General features: G+C 42.1%; 1 protein-coding gene and 1 long non-coding RNA gene across 2 annotated transcripts in view; one reads left to right on the forward strand and one right to left on the reverse strand.

The window, feature by feature from the left end:
- The window catches only part of LOC306735231 (protein TANC1-like), a gene marked incomplete at both ends in the record, with an annotated part of 31,153 nt that extends 15,036 nt beyond the window's left edge, over positions 1 to 16,117 (reverse strand). Inside the window, 9 exons of the mRNA XM_079216682.1 lie at positions 790 to 917; positions 1,753 to 2,043; positions 2,200 to 2,316; positions 7,614 to 7,886; positions 8,530 to 8,809; positions 10,799 to 10,929; positions 12,396 to 12,488; positions 14,172 to 14,375; positions 16,042 to 16,117. Of these exons, the coding sequence (XP_079072808.1) occupies positions 790 to 917; positions 1,753 to 2,043; positions 2,200 to 2,316; positions 7,614 to 7,886; positions 8,530 to 8,809; positions 10,799 to 10,929; positions 12,396 to 12,488; positions 14,172 to 14,375; positions 16,042 to 16,117 (1,593 nt within the window). The remainder of the gene's footprint in view (positions 1 to 789; positions 918 to 1,752; positions 2,044 to 2,199; positions 2,317 to 7,613; positions 7,887 to 8,529; positions 8,810 to 10,798; positions 10,930 to 12,395; positions 12,489 to 14,171; positions 14,376 to 16,041) is intronic.
- A 1,034-nt stretch (positions 16,118 to 17,151) lies between these two features.
- LOC306735240 lies at positions 17,152 to 19,218 on the forward strand. Its single transcript, XR_013770982.1, has 4 exons — positions 17,152 to 17,256; positions 18,019 to 18,189; positions 18,474 to 18,561; positions 19,009 to 19,218. It is a non-coding gene; the product is annotated as an uncharacterized lncRNA (long non-coding RNA).
- Positions 19,219 to 19,416: the final 198 nt, after the last annotated feature.

A 19,416-nucleotide genomic window follows, 5' to 3' on the forward strand; every position in this document is an offset into this window, starting at 1 on the left:
TGGAAATGTGTGAGTGTATCTTTGTGATGACCAATTTTAGTTTTTTGTTATTATATTTTAGTCATCACTTAAGCTACTTTTTTGGTTTTGGGCTTAACATTAAAATTGTATTTAAGTCAAGTCAAGAGTCGGGGATGGGGTGAGGCATGTAGTTCTGATGGTTAAAAGAATAGTTTGTCATTTGTACTTTGGCCTTCTTGTGGAGAGTGAGATGAGAAGATCGATACCACTCACGTATCTGTTCATTAAATGAGAAGCTACTTCTAGCACCGGGTTAGCTTAGCATAAATACCGGAAATGGGGAGACAGCTAGCCTGCCCTTTCCATAGGTAACAATTTACCACCTCCTCTAATAGCTCACAAACATGATGTTTTGTTTAATTTATACAAAGACGTCCATTCTTCCTGTGAGCATATAACTTCCTTGAGTCTTCGCTAGTTACCTAGCAACTGCTCCTGGCAAAGAAATAGTCCGGCACATAACCCACCGTAAAATAATGAAATGTAGTTTATTGACCTTGGTTTCTGTCTACGGATTAAATAAAAAAGATACAACCAGTGAACTACGGAGGTGCTGGTAGGTATGTTTCCCTCTGTTACCAGTCTTAAAGCTAAGCTAAGCTAAGCTAAGCTTCAGCGTCCTATTTAGCGTAAGGACATGAGAGTATTGATCCTCTCATTTCACGCTCTGCAAGAAACCAAAAAACGCATTAAGGTTAGAGTTGTAAAATGAGGGTCCTCACATGTATAGAAAATCAAGTGTGTGTGTGTGTGTGTGTTTTGAATTACCTTGGCAGCGAGGCATCTGACAGCCTCCTTCCTCGGTGCTGTGCTGTCGCTTGTTCCTGCAGCAGCACTCTGGTTGGGTTGGGAGTCAGCAGGCAGTTTGGAAGCTGCTTTTCCCTGCTTTTCCTCACCTGAACAGGGAAACAACAACAAACGCAAAGCTGCCATTTATACTCGTTAGATGCAGTCTCTTGTGTAAGCACAGGAATGCCAAGAGTGAAGTAGAGAGACAATTAAACTGCTGCAATTAATTAGTGCATCTGTAAGCAAGACAAACACTGGCTGCACACCACGCTATTTTCCCTCTGTTAAATTGAATTCAAAATGACAACATCAAGTACAGATATCAGTGAATAATGCAATGATGCGGGAAATGGAATGGCATCGTATTTTTTTCAAACACTATTTTAATTTTGCCTCTTCAGTACTAGTTTGCCCTGAGTCTGTAATCTAAATATATACTTGTTATTGCAGTACAGGGAAAGGCCGAAAGAAGATGATATCGGAAATAAATATGTATTTGAGGCCGTACTTTCTTTCATTACCTCCAGGCGTGTCTCTTTTTATGTCACAGCATACGCCATGCATCTATTGTGCAATGTTCAAAACTTGGCTCAAGTCAAGTCAAACAGTATTGATGTTTGAGTTTTTTTGAAAGTTTTTTTTGCAGAGAGAATAACATTTCCAGTGCCACTCATGATAAGAATAAAACAACAATCTCAGTCTCCTTACACAACTGCAATCAGCAGAGAAACCTCAGGGGAGAACTTGAAAGAAGAGTGCGTGACCCAGTTTCCAACTCCCTCTCGAAAAGTGATAGTTCCCCTAAAATCTTACAGGAATCTGGAGCATACTGGAAAATGTATGAATTCAACTTACAGCGTTCTTAATGTGTTTTTACACTAATGCTTTGAGACTCACCCCAAAAACAAATTACGCTGCTCCGAATAAAGATAGGAGTCTTACATTTCGGGGAGGAGCTGGGGCTGTGAGCGATGCTGGGACCTCCCTGTGGCGTGCGCATGCCATGACAGCTGAGTGTCACTAGCCGCCAGACGATAGCGGTCTTGCCGGATCCTGCGTTACCCACGATGACAGCACCGCGGCCCTCGCAGCTGCTTGTTTTTCCAAGGACCTCCTCCAGTCGCGTGAAGAGCCAATCCCGGCCGACAAAAGGCGTCTCGGCGGTGACGCCGGGGACTTCAAACAGCAGCGGTTTAAGCATGATGTCGGCTTGCTTGAATGGCACCAATCTCCCTGGACGGATGGGAGAGGAGAGAGTCAGAGCTATATAAGAATGGGTAATTTAGACAGTAACATTGGGGAAGTGCATGCTCCACACAGGTCTGCAGATGTTTCCACACCAAGCTATATTTACACACGGATTTCACTGCAGGCGAAGCTTCCAAATACCTTTGGAGTCATCACTTGTGCGTCCAGCTGTGTTGTGTTTGCGGACGGAGCTCCTGTGTCCAGCAGCCCTTTGGTTGTCCAGATAGCTCAAATCCTCCAATCGAGTGGAGCTGGTTGCTGCAAAAAAAAGAGAGCGGGTGGGGAATGGACCGAGAGTGTGAGAGAGATGCAGGAAATGTGCAAAGATACACATGCATAACACACAAGTGTCAAATTTATTGCTCGAGTCAATTATTGTATCCATGGAGACGTGTGACACAAACAGTTGTTGCTCTCGCTGCTCAGTTACCTTAAGAGGAAAAGAAAAGAAAAAAGAAAAAAGAAAAGAAAAGCAGAGAAAACGAATCATCTCACGTTCCGTAATCTCAAGCTTACGCGAGTCTGAAATTACCAAATGTTTTATTTCTGTCTCACACGTCAGGACACAGAATGTGTGGTGATCGCTGGAAACACATCGCCAGCTGCAATGCAAAAATGTATCGGGCGTCAATCAAAGGACAACACGCATTCTTCAAAATCAGAAACGATAAAACCACCAACAAAATGAAGAAAATGAAGAAAACGTTGTACAGAAGGGCAAGAAGCAAACTGAATTCTCTCCCACATTCCCCTATCCATCCGCCTACTCACGCTACAGTTTACAGGTCAGCCAGGCTTACTTTCTGCAGTTCTCCAGACATTTAGCAGAGGTTTCAGTCCAGGCAGTTGCGAAGAATAAAGAAATAGGCTTTGCGTTATAAGCTGGTTATTCAATTGTGTGACCTACCAGACATTATAATCTTGTTCTCTTAGCACAATGTATAGTTGTGCAGCAGAACACAAAGAGAGTGACAAAATGTAGGAAGCTCTGGACATTGAAACAACACTCCAGTAATAAATACGATGCATTACAAATTGGTAATGTTGATATTGCATCAGAGAGGTGTTCATTTTTTAACCAGTTTTTTTACCTTTTGGAAATGTTTTATTGACATGATATTGCAAACCTATTTCTACATATTGGAGTTCAGTACAACTAACGATTAACTAGACGATTCACCACATAAGTGAAGTATAGTCAACAAAACTGAAGATTTAAAGTAAGGCTGACTTTTTTCAGTAACTATTTAATTGCTTGTTGTTACATCCTCTTTATATTTTTTCTATACTTTTTGTTGTTGTTTTGGCAGGTTTTGCCTTTATTTAATTGCTGCCAGGATTTACCTGGGAGACAGTACTCAAAAGGAAATAGAACGCAACAAAAATGGGTCTGATTCAAACTCAAGAGACAAACTAACATGAGAATGTTAATGGAAGTTACAATTTTTCTTTTCCTTAATGTGGCAAACATCGTCAGATTGAGGCTCCGACCATTTCAGTCTTGGTCAACTGCTCATCTCTCTTTGGAGCAGTGGACAAATAAAAAGGTAAAGAACCTCTGTTCTAGTCTTGGCTTGAACTATTCCTAGTTCCTCTGTTGATCCCAGTTGTTTATTAATCCAGGCACGGTGGAGAAACAGATAACAGTCACTGTGAGTGTCTATTCTTAGTGGGACTTCTTGGGTTATAATGATACTTGTTTTATGGATATTTAGGTTTTCTCTAAATCATACTATTGGGTTGTGTGAAAGGAGGATTTATCTATAATTAGATCATGGAATAGTAAAAGGCATTAATAATAAATATATGGCATTACGACCAAAGAAGACAAAAAAATGATTCTGACTGAAAATCTATTGTCATTTCAAGAGGTTGTTTTCAATGGTCAGCCACAAACCGGTGCATTTCAATCATTCATTATTGTAATATTAAAAAAAGATACTCTATAAAATCTGAAAATCTGGCATGACCTCTGCCTCTAATCCTGTAAGAGTGGAATGAAAAAAAAAAAAGCAGCGCTGCACTCATCTATGAAATTCTGTAAATAGACCAATGAAGCCGGAGTTGACAGGAAAGTGCAGTCCCTGGACAGATGATGACCTCACATTTACTATAATCACTTACTGTACATATTAAATGCAGTCGTTGATAATCTCAGAGCATCTGAGGGAGCTGCAACACATCGCTGAGCTGTTATAAACTTCAAGCTTTAAAACAGCAATTATGGTCTCGGCCTGAAGATGCAGGCCAACAGCGTCCTTAAGCATCCTTCATCATGACAAATCACCAAACACTCAGACGTGAGCCACACAACATGAAATCTTCTCATGCTTCACGTGGCGTAATACTGGACAGTTTTACGCGCTGAACTGCGGTACAGTGTCACCACCCGTTCAACACTTTGGCGAATCAGATCATATTTATGAAATTTAATGATTTGGTATATTATAAAATAATGCAGACAATGTACAGAGCTAAAGCAAAGTCCCTGCTAGACTGTGTACAAAGGTTGTTTTCAATACATGAGTGTAAATACGATTTGAGAGATGTAAGTTTTTTGTACAAAAAGCTAAAAAAAAGGGATTAAAAGAAGATGTATTTCTATTGTAGGAGTTCAGTTATGGAACAACGCTAACATGGATGTAAGAACAGTCAACTCATTTTTGGTTTTCAAAAGGATCATTTATAAAACTGTTTTTGAGTGTTACAAGTGTGAATGAAATGTATGTATATGGAAGATGTATGTGTATATATATATATATATGTATGTATGTATGTATGTATATATTTATTTTATTCTTTCTTTATTTCGAATTAATTATCTGATTTAATTGATAATAATAATTTAGGATAGGAATATATAAGCATGTTTTGCTTCTACCTATACCTTTTCAGTCTTTCTGTTTTGTATATTATATAGAATATTGTATTGTATTGTAATGATTTACTGAATAAAACACACAAACAAATAATATTCTGATGCATGAAGCATCCCTGTGTGAGTCCATCATTCTGCAGCAGCAGGGTGAGAGAGTGGTGTTAAGCTACTGAGGCCATATTATAATTTGCAGGGCTTTTAAGAGCATATGGAACCATCTCTGTTGAGTATTAGTGGACAATGAGAGGCTCCCTGATGCAAGACAAATCAATTACAGTGTGAACACCACAATTATGATGATAGAAAAAAGATCGGGGCCAAGCAAGTAATAAACCCTGGCACACTGAAAACATGAAATCCCTTTCAACAGGTAGAAGAGGGCTTTTAGCACAGGGGACGCGGAAGAAATTACCCTTATTGTCAAGCAAGAGCTGTAGTGAAGAATCAAAAAAAACATCCACAGTGAGAGGATGAAGAGCAGTCTGCAGTAAAACCGCGTGAAGGAGGTGTGGAGTGGGATGAGAGAGCTCGCTGGCTAAAGACAACCGGGCCAAATGGCTGAGTGGACTCATCCCTTCCACCCTTGACAGTCCAGCCTGATGGGACCCTGTCCACCACACTGGCTGCCTGACCTGCCTTCATGTCCGTTGCTGATGAGAGTTGTGGTTGATTACCCTCCAACCCCTGTTGATCATTCAACACTTTAAAGGTCAACTCGGCAGCCCCGGTCAAAGCTCCCAGCATGCCCTGTAGCACCAGTCCCTCATGAGAGACCCAACATGCAGTGACTCTAGGCAACCTTTTTTAAACTTTATGGAATTGTGCGACATTTTGGGAAATGCAAGTTTGACGAGAAGATCAATATCAATCTCATGTCTGTCCCTTATAAGGCTTCAGCTAGCAGCTAAGCTTAGATTAGCACAAAGACTGGAAACGGGGAACTAGCTAGCCTGGCTCTGTTCAAAACCCACTGGCAGCTTGGACTACACTACACAGCACATCTGCAGTTGATGCATCATCAGCCTCTGACTAGTTCACAAAGATTTTCTTTTAAGTGCTTTTACTACTCTATCTGTCGACAGCCATCATACTGCATGACGCGTCTTGCCAAGAAGGCCCCAGTCTCAGCCCACTGGGGTGCTGATGGAGCAGGTAACTGTCTTGGACTACCGTTCCTATCCATGTGCTTTGCAACAATCCTCATTTATCTTAGGAAACTTTGAGAACATGAGCTACTTCCATCCATGCCATTAATTCTGATTATGAGACTATTAATGAGAACAGACCGTGTTCCTCACGGTCTGTTCTCATTAACAGTCTCTAAAGGTGATGGACCCACCATTTATTCTAGACTTTAAAATATGCATAACATAATTGGAAAATTAAACCTGATCATCTGCAGTTAAAACAAATAATATATATATATATATTTATATATATAAATGCATGTATATATATATACACGCATTTTGTATAATTCAATTGTACCAACATTAACAGGAGCAACACATCAAGATATATATATATATATATTTCGTCAAACTTGCATTTCCCAATATATATCTTGATGTTCTGCTATTGTTAATGTTGGTACAATTTAATAATACAAAATACGTCAAAAAAAATTAGGATCGCCATAAATCTTAAGTACTAGATAATATGTTTATAAAGCCATTCATTCATTATCTGTTTCCTGATTATCTTTGTTGTAGCAGGACAATATTGCTGCTATAACAAATACATTTTTCATCTGGGAATAATACAAATGTTACTCTCTTAATAGATATAATAATGTATATACCGTTTCTCTATCAAATCTTGCATGAAGGTGGAGTAAAATATTAGCAGCTACAATGCTCTGTGGCGAGCTTCATCTTTATTCTGAATTTCATCAAGGGTGCCTAAATGAAAGCACCAGCTGACAGAAAAAAACTGCCAGGCGTTACTGTGAATCCACTCCTTAGGGAATCTCTTCTTTTGCTCCCACCACAAATGAACTGACATCTAAGAGAATAAAAAGAGCCTTGTGCACTAGCAAAGATCGTGACTGGAAAGGGAGGGGGATATTTTTATGACAACTGGAGGCGTCCCAGGACATTTAACTGGTCCTGCTCACTGTGTGCATCCGGCCTCAGTGGTAAGTAGAGCACCGACTCACGGTGCAATGAAGTTTAGCTCTGCATTACAGAGATCTTGCAAATTAGGCTTTTGCTCTCAAACATCCATTCAATCAATCTGCCATTCAGTCAATATTTATCAGGCCATTAATTAATCACCCGGGTCACAGCTGTCACATTCATACTCTCATTAGCCTACTTCATCTACAAAACAATTGAGACTTTAGCAACTCACTCACTCTCTCCGTACAAAAATAGAAATGTATAAACAGCACGTTGTAGTTTTACAGTAGCCTTATGTGTGGGACTATTTCTCGGCTCGGAGCAGTGGCTTCCTGGAGTGTCCTCTCCGCTGGTTGGCTGGCCACCTTGAGGTGACGGCATCAAGAGGAAATATAATGTGTTAATTAGTGAGCTATAGAGAATTTTTTTTCCCTCTTTGGACAGAGTCAGGCAAGTTGTTTCCCTTCAGGCTTTGTCTTAAGCTAAATGAACAGGCAAAAGAAAAAAAAATTGAATCTCAGAGTAACAGGTGACCACATAAGAAAAGGTAAACGTACCTGCCACTGAATTCGGACGGGGCATCACAAGAGACGACATGCTGTGTATGTTGTGCTGTGGGAGGGGTCTTTTCGGCGCTGGTGGAGTCCTGGGCTCCATGATGTCCGTTCTAGGTAAGGCCTCATCTGGTTGGGGGGTCAGGGTGTCCCTGGTCGGCCCGGGGTGGCGGTCCTCGCATGCGTGGCCAGCACCGCCCCCCGGGCCTTCATCCTTCGTCAGAACCTCACTGGAGGCACTGCGCTCTTCATTATCAGAAGAGCTAGTGATGGTTGCTGAGCGGCGAGAAAATATGGGTTAGGTTCAACAAAAAAACACACACACTCTAAAGAAGAACATACGGCATGTAATTGCTTACTTGCTTTTTCTTATCAGTAAAAATGTACTAAAGACCCCCACAGTAAAATACATTCCACTGTTGTATCAGCTGCATACTCAAAATTCATCAATCAACGAGTTTTATTGTACTTGATGCACCTTCTGCACTTTTGTATTTAACTATAAATACAAACTCTATTTAGGGAGGAAAAACCGTGTCCTATTTTAAGAGAATCAGACCCATAAGCAACAAAGACAGCAGTGTCCCAGATTTGACAGGAGGGAGCTGAAACCTTGAGGCTGAAGTGGCACAGTCAACATAGAGAGGCTAGCTGTGGGGTAGGGGTACACACTCGACAAGGACTTAAAAGTAAGGGATGTTGCGTCTAACTTCCTATCACCATTTAGGAAGGTGCTGCACTAAGTGCTCATTTTAAGCACACTCTTCTTCTTCTTTTTAACATCCGTGTATGGCTGGGCTTCGGTATTGGACGTGCTCCACCTCGCCTCCAAAACAAACTGAACTCACACATTGTGGATAGACACCATTTGAAAACCTGGCCAGGATTTCCAACGGATACATAGCAGCATCTCCCTCACCTATGATTCCACTGTCCTTGCTCCCCAGGGTGGAGGTAGGGCTTTGAGAAGGAGGCCCAGGGCTAAGGGGTCCAGGAGCAGAGCAAGAGGCAGAGCCGGGTACAGTGCCGGAGAGGGTTCCACTGGGGCTGGTGCTGGTGCTGCAGTGGGGTGAAGTTAAGGGCAAAGGCTTGCCTCCAACACTGGTGCTCAGGGTGGAGGAGGGGCTCTCTGAACAGGGGGAGGCAGTGCTGCAGGTGAGAGTGGAGCTGGGACTCCCCCCCTGGGCAGAGGTATCACACTGGAGAGAAACGAAGAGCAGAAATATACAGCGACAAGGACATAAAGTTAGGATGTATCAAAAATCACAGGGAAAGACTCAACCTGATGAACTCGGTGAGAAGTGTAGTAAATCCGTAGTGTCAGTTGGCACTCTTTTTTAACAGCAGTCCACTCAGCATGACAGTGTTTGCCTTGATGCACTGTTTTGTGGGACTGAGTATGTTTGTGTGTGCACGCAGATGGGAAATGAAAGGAAAGTTCCAGTTATTTCCATCCTGGCTGTCATTTTCCCAGTTTTTCATGACGACTGCCGGCTGCGTTCAAAACTAACTCACTTGCTGTAGACATTTATAATTTACTGTCTAAGTCATTGTACACACATTCTGCTGCTCCACACGGGGCAGATTTCACAAAGACGAAAGGAAAGGAAATGTGAACATTTTTCACAGGTGACAGGATGTATTTTAAGTCGGGAAAAATCCAATGAACACAGCATCAGACTGCCTGGATGAGGGTTCTAGTTAAAATAATACCACAATATATGCAAGTTTAAGGAAATAGGAAATGATGTTGGAAGATGGTAGCATTACTGTGTGTGTGTGTGTGTGTGTGTGTGTGTGTGTGTGTGTGTGTGTGTGTGTGTGTGTGTGTGTGTGTGTGTGTGTGTGTGTGTGTGTGTGTGTGTGTGTGTTACTGTGTTAAAAGGATTCTTCAATTGTTCTTTTGAGTTAGCTGCGTGTTTTTTTTTTGGATCAATACCTGGAGCAACTGCGTGGATAGCTTTACAATGAAGCAACAAACTGAAATCATTGTGGTGAAAGTCAACAAAAACAAGAGCCAGGTTGAAAAAAGAGAGATAGTGAGTGAGAGATTATTTTTCAAGCCGTATCACGGCTCCATCTCTACAGTATCATACATTGATAAAAAGCCTTCTCCACTTTTCAAGAGTTAAGAGGATAAATACATTATATGTACATAACAACATGTTCCTCTTCACAACATATTGTAACCTACCCTGCAATAAATCAAATGTATGTTACATTGTGTATTTTGTTTCCAGTGTGTTGTTCTCAGAGGAAAAAAACACATCTTTTGCACATATGTGTTCCATATACTTTAATGTATAGTATTTACCATTTTCTCTTAAAGAGGCATTTTTCACTGGTCTTTAAGAATCATTGTAATACCTGCTGACATTGATTAATGTATGTGACCTTTTCCCAGCGGCAAATGAGCCATGGAAAATGTTCAGATGAGTTTTAAAATGTTCAGATGAGTTTTAAAATCTTCGTTATTTTGTTATGAACATAAATGTTAAATGAACATGTTTTCTAAGAAAAAGGAAGTGTGTTTTTTGTGTATGTTTTGTTCTTAAATACTCCTTATCATTGTAGTTTGATCACATGCATTACAGGTCTCCTCATTACTGATGCAACATTTCTGCAACACAGAGACTGTAGGGAGACAAGGCAACAGAGTTGAAACGGCTCACTGTTATTCCCTTTATACCACAGCCTCATCTATCTTAGCCAGGACAACCCACATTCCTCATAAGAGCCTCGCTATCTCTGTGAAACTGAATGAATCTGGAGCTCAGGTGGTGGAATGAGGCTGAGAAAATGGGCCACGGCTGAGCAATGCAAAGGCATAGAGGTGGAGAGGCATAAGCACATGCAATAACACACACATACAGAGGGGTTAACCTGATGGAGCTCTGAGTAAATAAATGGAACGCCTGTGGAAGCACAGCAACACAAATATTAACGTTCCAAAATACATATCGATCCATTTTTCAAATGGTCAAATCACACATAGTATTCAACTCAATGTTTCCTTGCACTCAGCTCAATTTGAAATAACAGTGAACGAATAATTTGTCATTTAAAAAAATAAACTAAGATCATGTTGACAATGTGAGGGCAAAAAAAAAAAGCAGGTCTTTTAAAAAAACATCCATTGCCCTTTTTCTATGACAGCAAGGTCCCCTTCAATCGATGAGCTGCCCTACCTTCTTTTCCCTCCTGTCCTCCATTGGAGAGCTAGCAGTGCCGGGCGTCGCTTCTCCCAATAAGAGGCATAGTCTGGTCATCAGTTCCTGGGTAGAAAGGGAGGAGCCCAGCTGAGGCTCCACGTGGAGGTCTGGAAAAAGTACACATTCAGGACACACGGATTAAAACAAGCAGAATGAAACGCGGCAGGCCAGATGAGACCGTCGCCCATGTAGCCGACGCTCTCGTTTCAGCTCAGCTTGCTCGTGAGGATCCCACCCAAGACGGCATCACTCGTGGACTGCGAGAAGACGTCCGCATGCACAGGTCTCCGCATCCACAGCCCCAGCTGCCCTGATTGTGAATGCAAAGACTGCCTTTCCAGTCACCCCGGTCGAGGCAGCAGCGAGGAGTTGTGTGAGGTTGTGAGTTTGCCCGTGCACACGCCTGCCAGGTGCTCTCTCGGCTTCAGAGACGGGCTGTGCATTTCAATGAGAGCAGAGCAGAAAGAAGGAGTGCCTTTGCTCTACCTTCCCTGTTGCTTCGGGGGAGATTGGCTGACAGAGGCCATGTGCTGCATTCATTTATCACTGTTTAAGGCTCCCCCGAGGCTTTGACCTCCAACCCCCGGCTCCTCTCAGGTCCACGCTCACCTCTGCAGAGCAGGGCTTCAGCAGTTTGCGCATCTCTGTGCTTCACACAGCTGAGCAATACAGTCCTCCGTTCTCACGCCTCACCTATGTGTCGTTATCAGCTGAGTAACATGCATATTGAGTAGGCATATAAACAGGATGACAGGACATCACGGATTACAGGAACAGCTCACTCCTCCTCACAAACATCTTTGCGTTCAGACATTCATTTCGCACTCCCTCCACTGATTCCTCCTCATTCTCTCTCCTTTCAAACGCCACTGCATCACATCGCTCTCACGTTCAACATTCAAAGTGTGTTCAAACGGGAGGCATAGCCTTGAAGCGCTCAAGTTCTAGCCCCTGTCGGTGTACTCTTTTCACTTCACAGCTTGAGAAGCTGCTGAAGACTTGTAGGAAGGCTGGATGTGTATTTCAGAGAGGGAGAGGAGAGAAAACTTTGCATTTAGTCAGCAGTGCACTGAGATACAATCTGGAGTAACATGAGGACACACTGAATGTCCAGTACTATTCATCAAACCACCCAGCAGTTGCCATTGGAAACGGGAAGCTGAGAGGTGCCTGGCAACCGGGATAGAAGATGCCTCGTAAAATCTGTTAAGCCTAAGGATAACCCTCCGGTCAAACACAGAGAGAAAGCTGACGGAGACGTGGGCATTTACACCATTATTGCTTTAATCTAACTACACAAGCAGCATGCAAGGAAGTCCGGGCAGGGACTCAGGAGAAACTGTGTGAAAACAAATCCACTCTCAATTAAACACTGAGGATGACATTACACCGCCACTGTCCCTACATTCATCTGACATGGAAAACTTAATGCACAGCCACACACTTGCTTTCTCTTGCTTCTTTCTCGTCATTCACTCACCTCCACCCCGTTCACTGTCATTCAGCTTCCCTGATCAATACCTGGAGGAACAGAAATGACGCGAAACACACTCCCACACACTGCTGTTCTCACCTCTGCGGTCTGTCCGGCCACGGCACGAGGCAAAGACGAGAGGTTCTCTCGCGTAAGGGGAGCCATCCACATCCTCCAGCTTCCTTACCCGTCCTTCGGCCACAGCGAAGAGGGAGACGGGAGAGGGAGGGAGAGCAGACAGGGTGGGAGAGAGGGAGGGATTGAGGGTGGAGATAAGGAGGGGATATGAAAGAAAGTGAGAGAAAGCGAGAGAGAGAGGGAGAGAGAGAGAGAGAGAGGGGGAGAGAGAGAGAGAGCGATTAAGCCACACCAGATGAGATCTGTGGTGCAGAATTTGAATTGTGTCCCAGGAGGATAAAGCAGTATGTACAGAGAGCAACGCATGCAAACAGAACAATGTTCACTGTACTGTACTGTGGGCGTTTATCTATAATATATTAACACTGCCAGTGTGTGTGTGTGCGCGTGTGTGTGTGTGTGTGTGTGCGTGTGTGTGTGCGTGTGTGTGTGTGTGCGTGTGTGCGATGGCAGGGATAGCGGTGCGCTCATATTGACGTGTGTGGGTGTGTCTCAATTTATGCAACAACATCTGAGGGGTTCTTGGAAGCGCAGATTCTGGAGATACTGGAGATCATTCGGAAGGATGAGATGTTTGGGAACCCTGAAATGTATTGAACCTTTACACTCAAGGTTATTCAGTGTTTGAATCACGCTGTTGAATTCACACACAGGTTGATGTTTGATCGGCCACCAATGACACGCAGGCCGTGACAGCGTACATTTTGACTTGCTGTAATTTTCCTCGTCATGTGCGTTCAGTGTGCTGGAGGAACCGAGGCAGTGCTGCATGCAACGGACCGGAGCGTTGCCTCTGTGTTGCTGTAGCACACTGCCACCTTGTGCTCCTTTTTAGGGGAGACATGGTGTGTTTTCTTTTCATCCAACGAGATCTTAAATGCTTCACATAACTTATTTGAGATCGTTACACTTTAAAATAGCATAACTATTATTTATTGTACGTACTTCGTCGTGCACTTACTGTAAGTGTTTATCCGCTACAAAACATGCTTAAAACAGTAGTTAACATATTTGTGTTTTTTAACTGTTTTGCCTTTATGAAGAACAAAATAGTAATGTGGACATGAATGTTTTAAAAATATGTTATTTCAATAAAATAATGAAATATTAATGAGGCATGCAAACAGAACAATCAATGTTTACTGTACTGTGGGCGTTTATCTATAATACATTAACACTGCTAGTGTGTGTGTGTGTGTGCGTGCGTGCGTGTGTGTGTGTGTGTTCCCCTCCTATACATTGTAGAATATTATATTTTACCTTTTCTTTTTTCCTTTTCAAAATGTGAAGAATAGACATATGTGAATACATATGTAAAAAAGAAAGGAACACAGCTATTCACCTTGAGTTAAGTTTTATTGTATTTTGTCAAAAGAGGTGTCTTTGATTGGTACTCTGGAATATTGTATTCAGTATAGATCCAAACTATAACTACATCTAAAAACCAACCTACCTAATTGGGGTTCCTTGCCTTAAGTTATCTTGTTCAATCATTTACTCTGACAATCTGTCACATGTTTTCGCGCCCTGGGGGCTCGGTCTGTATGCTCTTGCATTTGCTGTCACATACATGGAACAGCTGAACGCACAGAAGCTCTGCTAATCAAGGCAAGCCAATCAAAGCATTCTGCTACTTCTGCAGCTTTCCCCTGATGCACCGCTTCCTGTCATTCTCAGTTGTTTGTATAGAGCCTGTGTTTTGTTCTTATTATGACTGCTGTTTCCATTAAAACCCACCTGTGAACCTGATGCACGACTGGGAAGGAACTATATCGGCCTGGCGAGGGAGAAGAGGGGAGGAGGGCAGAGAAATGGACGCCCCTTTGGTCAGTCTCCTCAGTTTCACTTGGCTTTCAGTGCAGCCGCCGTCGTGCTCCTGGAAGCGGGGGGCCCGACCGGCACGACCCCTCTGCAAGGTGCTGTGAGCGTACGCCTCGCCACCTACGTGTGAAGAGACAACATCGAGAAGGACCAGTGTTACAGTTGAAGAGGCATCATTGAGAAGAGCTGAAAAGGCAGAGTTGATTCAACAGAAGTGAAACAGATTTCACATATTGCAGACAGAGCAGAATATAAAATATGTCTCGCATGAGACGAACATATCTTGTCTTGGAGGCATATTGCTGAATGAGGTGATGGAAAGTTGGCAAAGCCAGAACATCTATTTAAAGGAATGAGATCACACTCAATAAAGAGGCAACACTTATTATATTTCAATTCAATTATCAAATCGTTTTCATCTCCACTCGTACTGCAGCCTATGGGCCTCGTCCTGTGTATTTGAATAACCATACGCAAGAGAACTCACCACGCAGGTGATTACAGAGACTGCACTGCCTCTTCTATTGGTTGGACCAGATTGCAGCAGTTTTCCCTGTGGAATCATTTTTTCACTTTCTTGTACTTTAAACAAGACGTTTTTTGCAGTTATTACCGCGTGCAAAACAAGGACTCGGAGGTCCACCACCTAATATAAAAAAATTCACATGATATGCTGATTTATAAAGGATCACAGCCTTGAAACCTTTCATGATACGCGTTTGACAAGAAGTGATAGCTCTCGGCAAATGATCAGAGTCTGTAAACATACTATATCATTTTTAATGAGACTGACACAGTTCTCTGTGTTCCTCTCTGTTCTTGCCTCCCAAAGCGGCACATTATCAAATATTAATGGGCAGCATGGTTGCTCTAATACTGAGCTCGACTTGTTTCCATCTATCTCCTCTGTGCAGTCTGAAATCTCCTCTGAACTGCAGCGAGTTGACCAGTTCTCCCTGTGAAGAGCACAAACACCATGGCTCCTGTTTGCAGGTTAAACGTTGTTCAGCACACCTCTCAGTGCGCACTTCACTGGCATTATACAAAACGTTCAGTTTGTACACAGCAAGTACAACTCGTTCATAATAGGTACGCAGATTTGTCTCATTCAGTCGTGGCCCACTCACAAATTCCTGTGAAATGCAGTACGTCAGTACGTTTTAGTAGGTCAGGATGTTGGCCTAACCGACTCTCTAACTTCTCCTGACACACTTTAATTGCAAGCAGCGGGACACGGTGTGAAGGACAGAACACACTGATGAATTAGGTTAATTGAACTGGCTCTATTAAATCACCCAAGAGAAGAGAACCTGAATAATGCCATTACAGATCTAATGTGTACAACATCAGATAAATCCCCTGCATATCTGTGATCAGGGACAGAAATGCAGTCTCGTTAGATAAGATGAAATAGTCCTTTGTTAGTCCCGCAGTGGGAAAATTGCAGTATCACAGCAGCAAGAGATAGTAGTACAATACGAAACAAGTAATACATATAAGGAAACAGTAAAACAGTAATAAAACAGTCAAAATAATCCACAATAACACTAGTATATATACAGACAGAATAAACAAGTATTTAAAAAATGTATTTATACTGCACCAGTTAAAGTGGTTAAAGTGACCCAAAAAAAGTGATTGAAGTGTTTTTAGCCCAGTTTTTGTTTTTAGCTCAGTTAAGATTTAAACTGTGATACAAAATAACAAATAAAATCAAGCCGAAAGGTGCAGTTTTGGCTTATTATTGAGCTGACACAGTCTTGTTACACAGGGATTTGCCTCTTACCTGGGGGCCTCTGTTTATTTTTTTCTCCTCGTTTTCCTCCTGCCTCTCTCTTGAGTCCAAACACTGCTCTGAACATAGCTGGGCTGTTGCTTCACTGTCTACTGCCTGTGGACTGTGGAATTACCAAAATGTTAATTTGAATTAGGAACACGTTATTCAAGCAACATCCCACCCTACACACACACACACACACACACACACACACACACACACACACACACACACACACACACACACACACACACACACACACACACACTGTTAGTACTTAGTTCAACTGCCGAAGTAATTGGTGTATTTTTTGAGACCATGATAATGAGCACACATGTGTGGTCACACATAATAAATGATTGCCTCAATTTACCTGCGCTTAAGTCTTCTTTGATGCCGGCATGTCTTCTCGTAAATCCACACGGAACGGATGGAAGACCACTTAAACGCGCGGAGTCCAGTTTCGAAGTGCTGCGCCTCCTCAGTCAACTCCGTATGTTGGAAGAAGAGAGGGGCGCGCGCGAAGTTCACGCGCGTGCACGCCTTTGAAGTTGGGCTATTTTTTTATTTATTTGATCGTTATTCTCACTGCCATACCACCACAAATAATAATATAATAATAATAATAACAATAATAATAATAATCAATAAATAAGTATGTTGACGACTCCATCTTTGGTTGAAATAGCTTTTAGACATTGCTGCAACGAACTGACATTTAAAGAAGAGACAAGAGAGGCCATACAAATGTGTCTGTGTACATTGATTGAAATCCCCTTTTTTTTGTTTTTTACAAAAAGCTTTTTCTACTGGAAAGTAGACTTTTCTAAAAAACGATATTGTTAGAAAAAAAAATCATTTATAGACCATAACGTTATTCAAATAAATTTGATTGAATCTCACAAATTAACATTGTTTTACATGGGGAATGGGTTATGGGGATAGTACATCGCAGTGGACATGAATCCTGCGCACTTACTTGTAAATTAATAATGAGTTATTTCATACTGTGGACACCAGGGGGCGGCAGTGTAAACACATGTTTCCACTTTGTCCTCCAGGGGGCGACAATGAGCCGCCTATATAAGCTGGAAGCGACAGTCAGCTCAGTCCTTTCACCGACACATTGCGCCTCTCACGTCAGGAGGAAGACAGCGCGTGTGTATAACGGCAGAATGCTAAATCACCCTCGCGGTTTGACCCTCAGCATCGACATGATCTGTTGTAAGTATATTAGCGTCATCTCATATTGTTGACTAGTTTAGGTGAGACCAAAGTAGCGCTTAGTGTCGGTTATAGATTAGTTATGAAGACACGTGTGAATTAACGGCGTCTGTTGCCATTTTGTGTCGCCGACGGAATCCGCTCCATATAACGTGACGTTAAGCTCCGTGACTGTTCACCGTGTTGCAAAGTAAACCCGCCGAACTGAAGTTAGTGACTTCTTTTATAACATGGGGGACTTTTTAACGGCCCATCGCTATAACGTTTAGCGACGCACCGGAAATGCGTCACTGTAGCTACCAGGCCCTCGTGCTAGCAAACGCTAATTAAATGTCTCAACTACGTGGTTTCCCAGGGTAACTTGACTAGAAATGCATTTTTTTAAATGTATCTTAACATTAAAATAGCTGGCGGTTACTTTAACTTAACAAGTATTTTATTTAACTGGCATGTCGGGGAAGAAACTAATGTGGCTTTAGAGGTTCACTTTAATGTGTCCCAGTTAAAATAATCCTTAGTTACTCACACCATAACGTTACTGGAGCTACTTTGTCTGAATAGTTCACTAACCCGACACTCTTTCAGTGTTAAGACTTAATTGACGCATGCTAGATTGTCATGTTAGACTAATGTATAAGCTGTTCTGTTAGAAATGCAGAAACCTAATATTTAAGGTGCACAATGTAGACTCATTGCCTTTAGCGATAAGAAGCTGCTTCACTGAGGTGCTGACATAACTTCTCTTCTGCCTTGTTTTCCTAGCAGATCAAACACAATTTGGTGGACACCTTTGTGAGCCAGATGGAGGAGGATGAGTCTGCAGATCATTACGTTGCTGTTGCAATGCCACAATCTGCCACGGCAGTAGAATTACTTGAGAAAATGGGTCCGAGGGGGGCATCTCCCATCTGCACAGGGTCCCGTGTCTGAGATGTATGTATAATGTCTTTTCTTCTGTGTTTTTGAACTGTTTTTGCTGCTCAAGCCTTTTTGCTTGGCAGTAAACTGCATCTTTGACAGCCTGGGCTCTCTGCTGTGAGACATCCTGGGTTTTAATACTTTAGATGCAAGATTAAATGTCTCTGCGCTTTCTGCTCGCCTTTTCCATGGCGTCTCGGATTGAATCAGGGAGGACAAATCAGAAATATCATCTGTTTGTAATGTAGTATATTTAATTATGAGCTTGGATGTAAAGTATTTGTTTTTCCTTTATCCAGTCCTCGAGGCTTCTTCGGGATATGAAATCGGAGAGATGTTGCAGAAGCTGTGACGGACGCATTCTTGGTCTGAATCAATACTTTGCAGGTGAGCACTTGTAAGGCTGTTTGTTGTTCAGACTTCACTTTGCATCCACTGATAGACCTAAAGCATCTTATTTGGCTTCTTGGTTTGCATAGAGATGCTAAACTGAAACTTCCTCGCGCTTTCTGACTGCTACATTCTATATAGCAGCACGATTGCACTGAGGAATACATGCAAGGTTGTTGTGACAGGTCAGATTCACAAGTCTGTATTTAGTGTCACTGTTTTTAATTTCACCCACTGAGTCTCCCTGCTCCTGAGATGGTCAAACATGTTACTTTGTTTTATAGGTACTGTTGTTAAAATTCCACATTGTGCATATTTTAATCCTAATGCATGCATTTTTTCATTTACTTGCGTTGTCTTAATAGCTGGAGGAACACCAAATTAGGATGACTTTTTGTGTGTGCGTGCTGCGACGTATCTAATAGTTTTCCTATTTTCTCTCAGGTAAAAAGCACCGTGCTGATGCCTGATTGGGATTGGACCGGTGGAACCATTGTCTTCTTCCTGCTGAGGCCCAACACACTGCAATGCACTTAAATGTTTGTCATATTAATTTTCCAGCGGCATGAATCTTGGACGGACTATGAATCGGTGTTCCATACATGCAATTTGAGAAAAAAATGACAATTCTGTCTATTAAAGTTTTTTTTCTCTAAACAATTGAATGGAGATGTCACTTACTGAACACTAATTCATTGTTGCTTTTTATTTGCAATAACTTTGAACTTGTATACCTTTTTTGATTTAAATCCCTTGTGTGCGACACCTGAGGCTGTATTCTTGGCAGGACTCTACTGAAAGATGTTGAACGGTTATTAATCCTGGTAGTATAAAGGAAACGTTTTAGCTTGT

The sequence above is a fragment of the Taurulus bubalis genome, assembly GCF_910589615.1.
Source record: "Taurulus bubalis genome assembly, chromosome: 4".
NCBI classification, from domain to species: Eukaryota; Metazoa; Chordata; class Actinopteri; order Perciformes; family Cottidae; genus Taurulus; species Taurulus bubalis.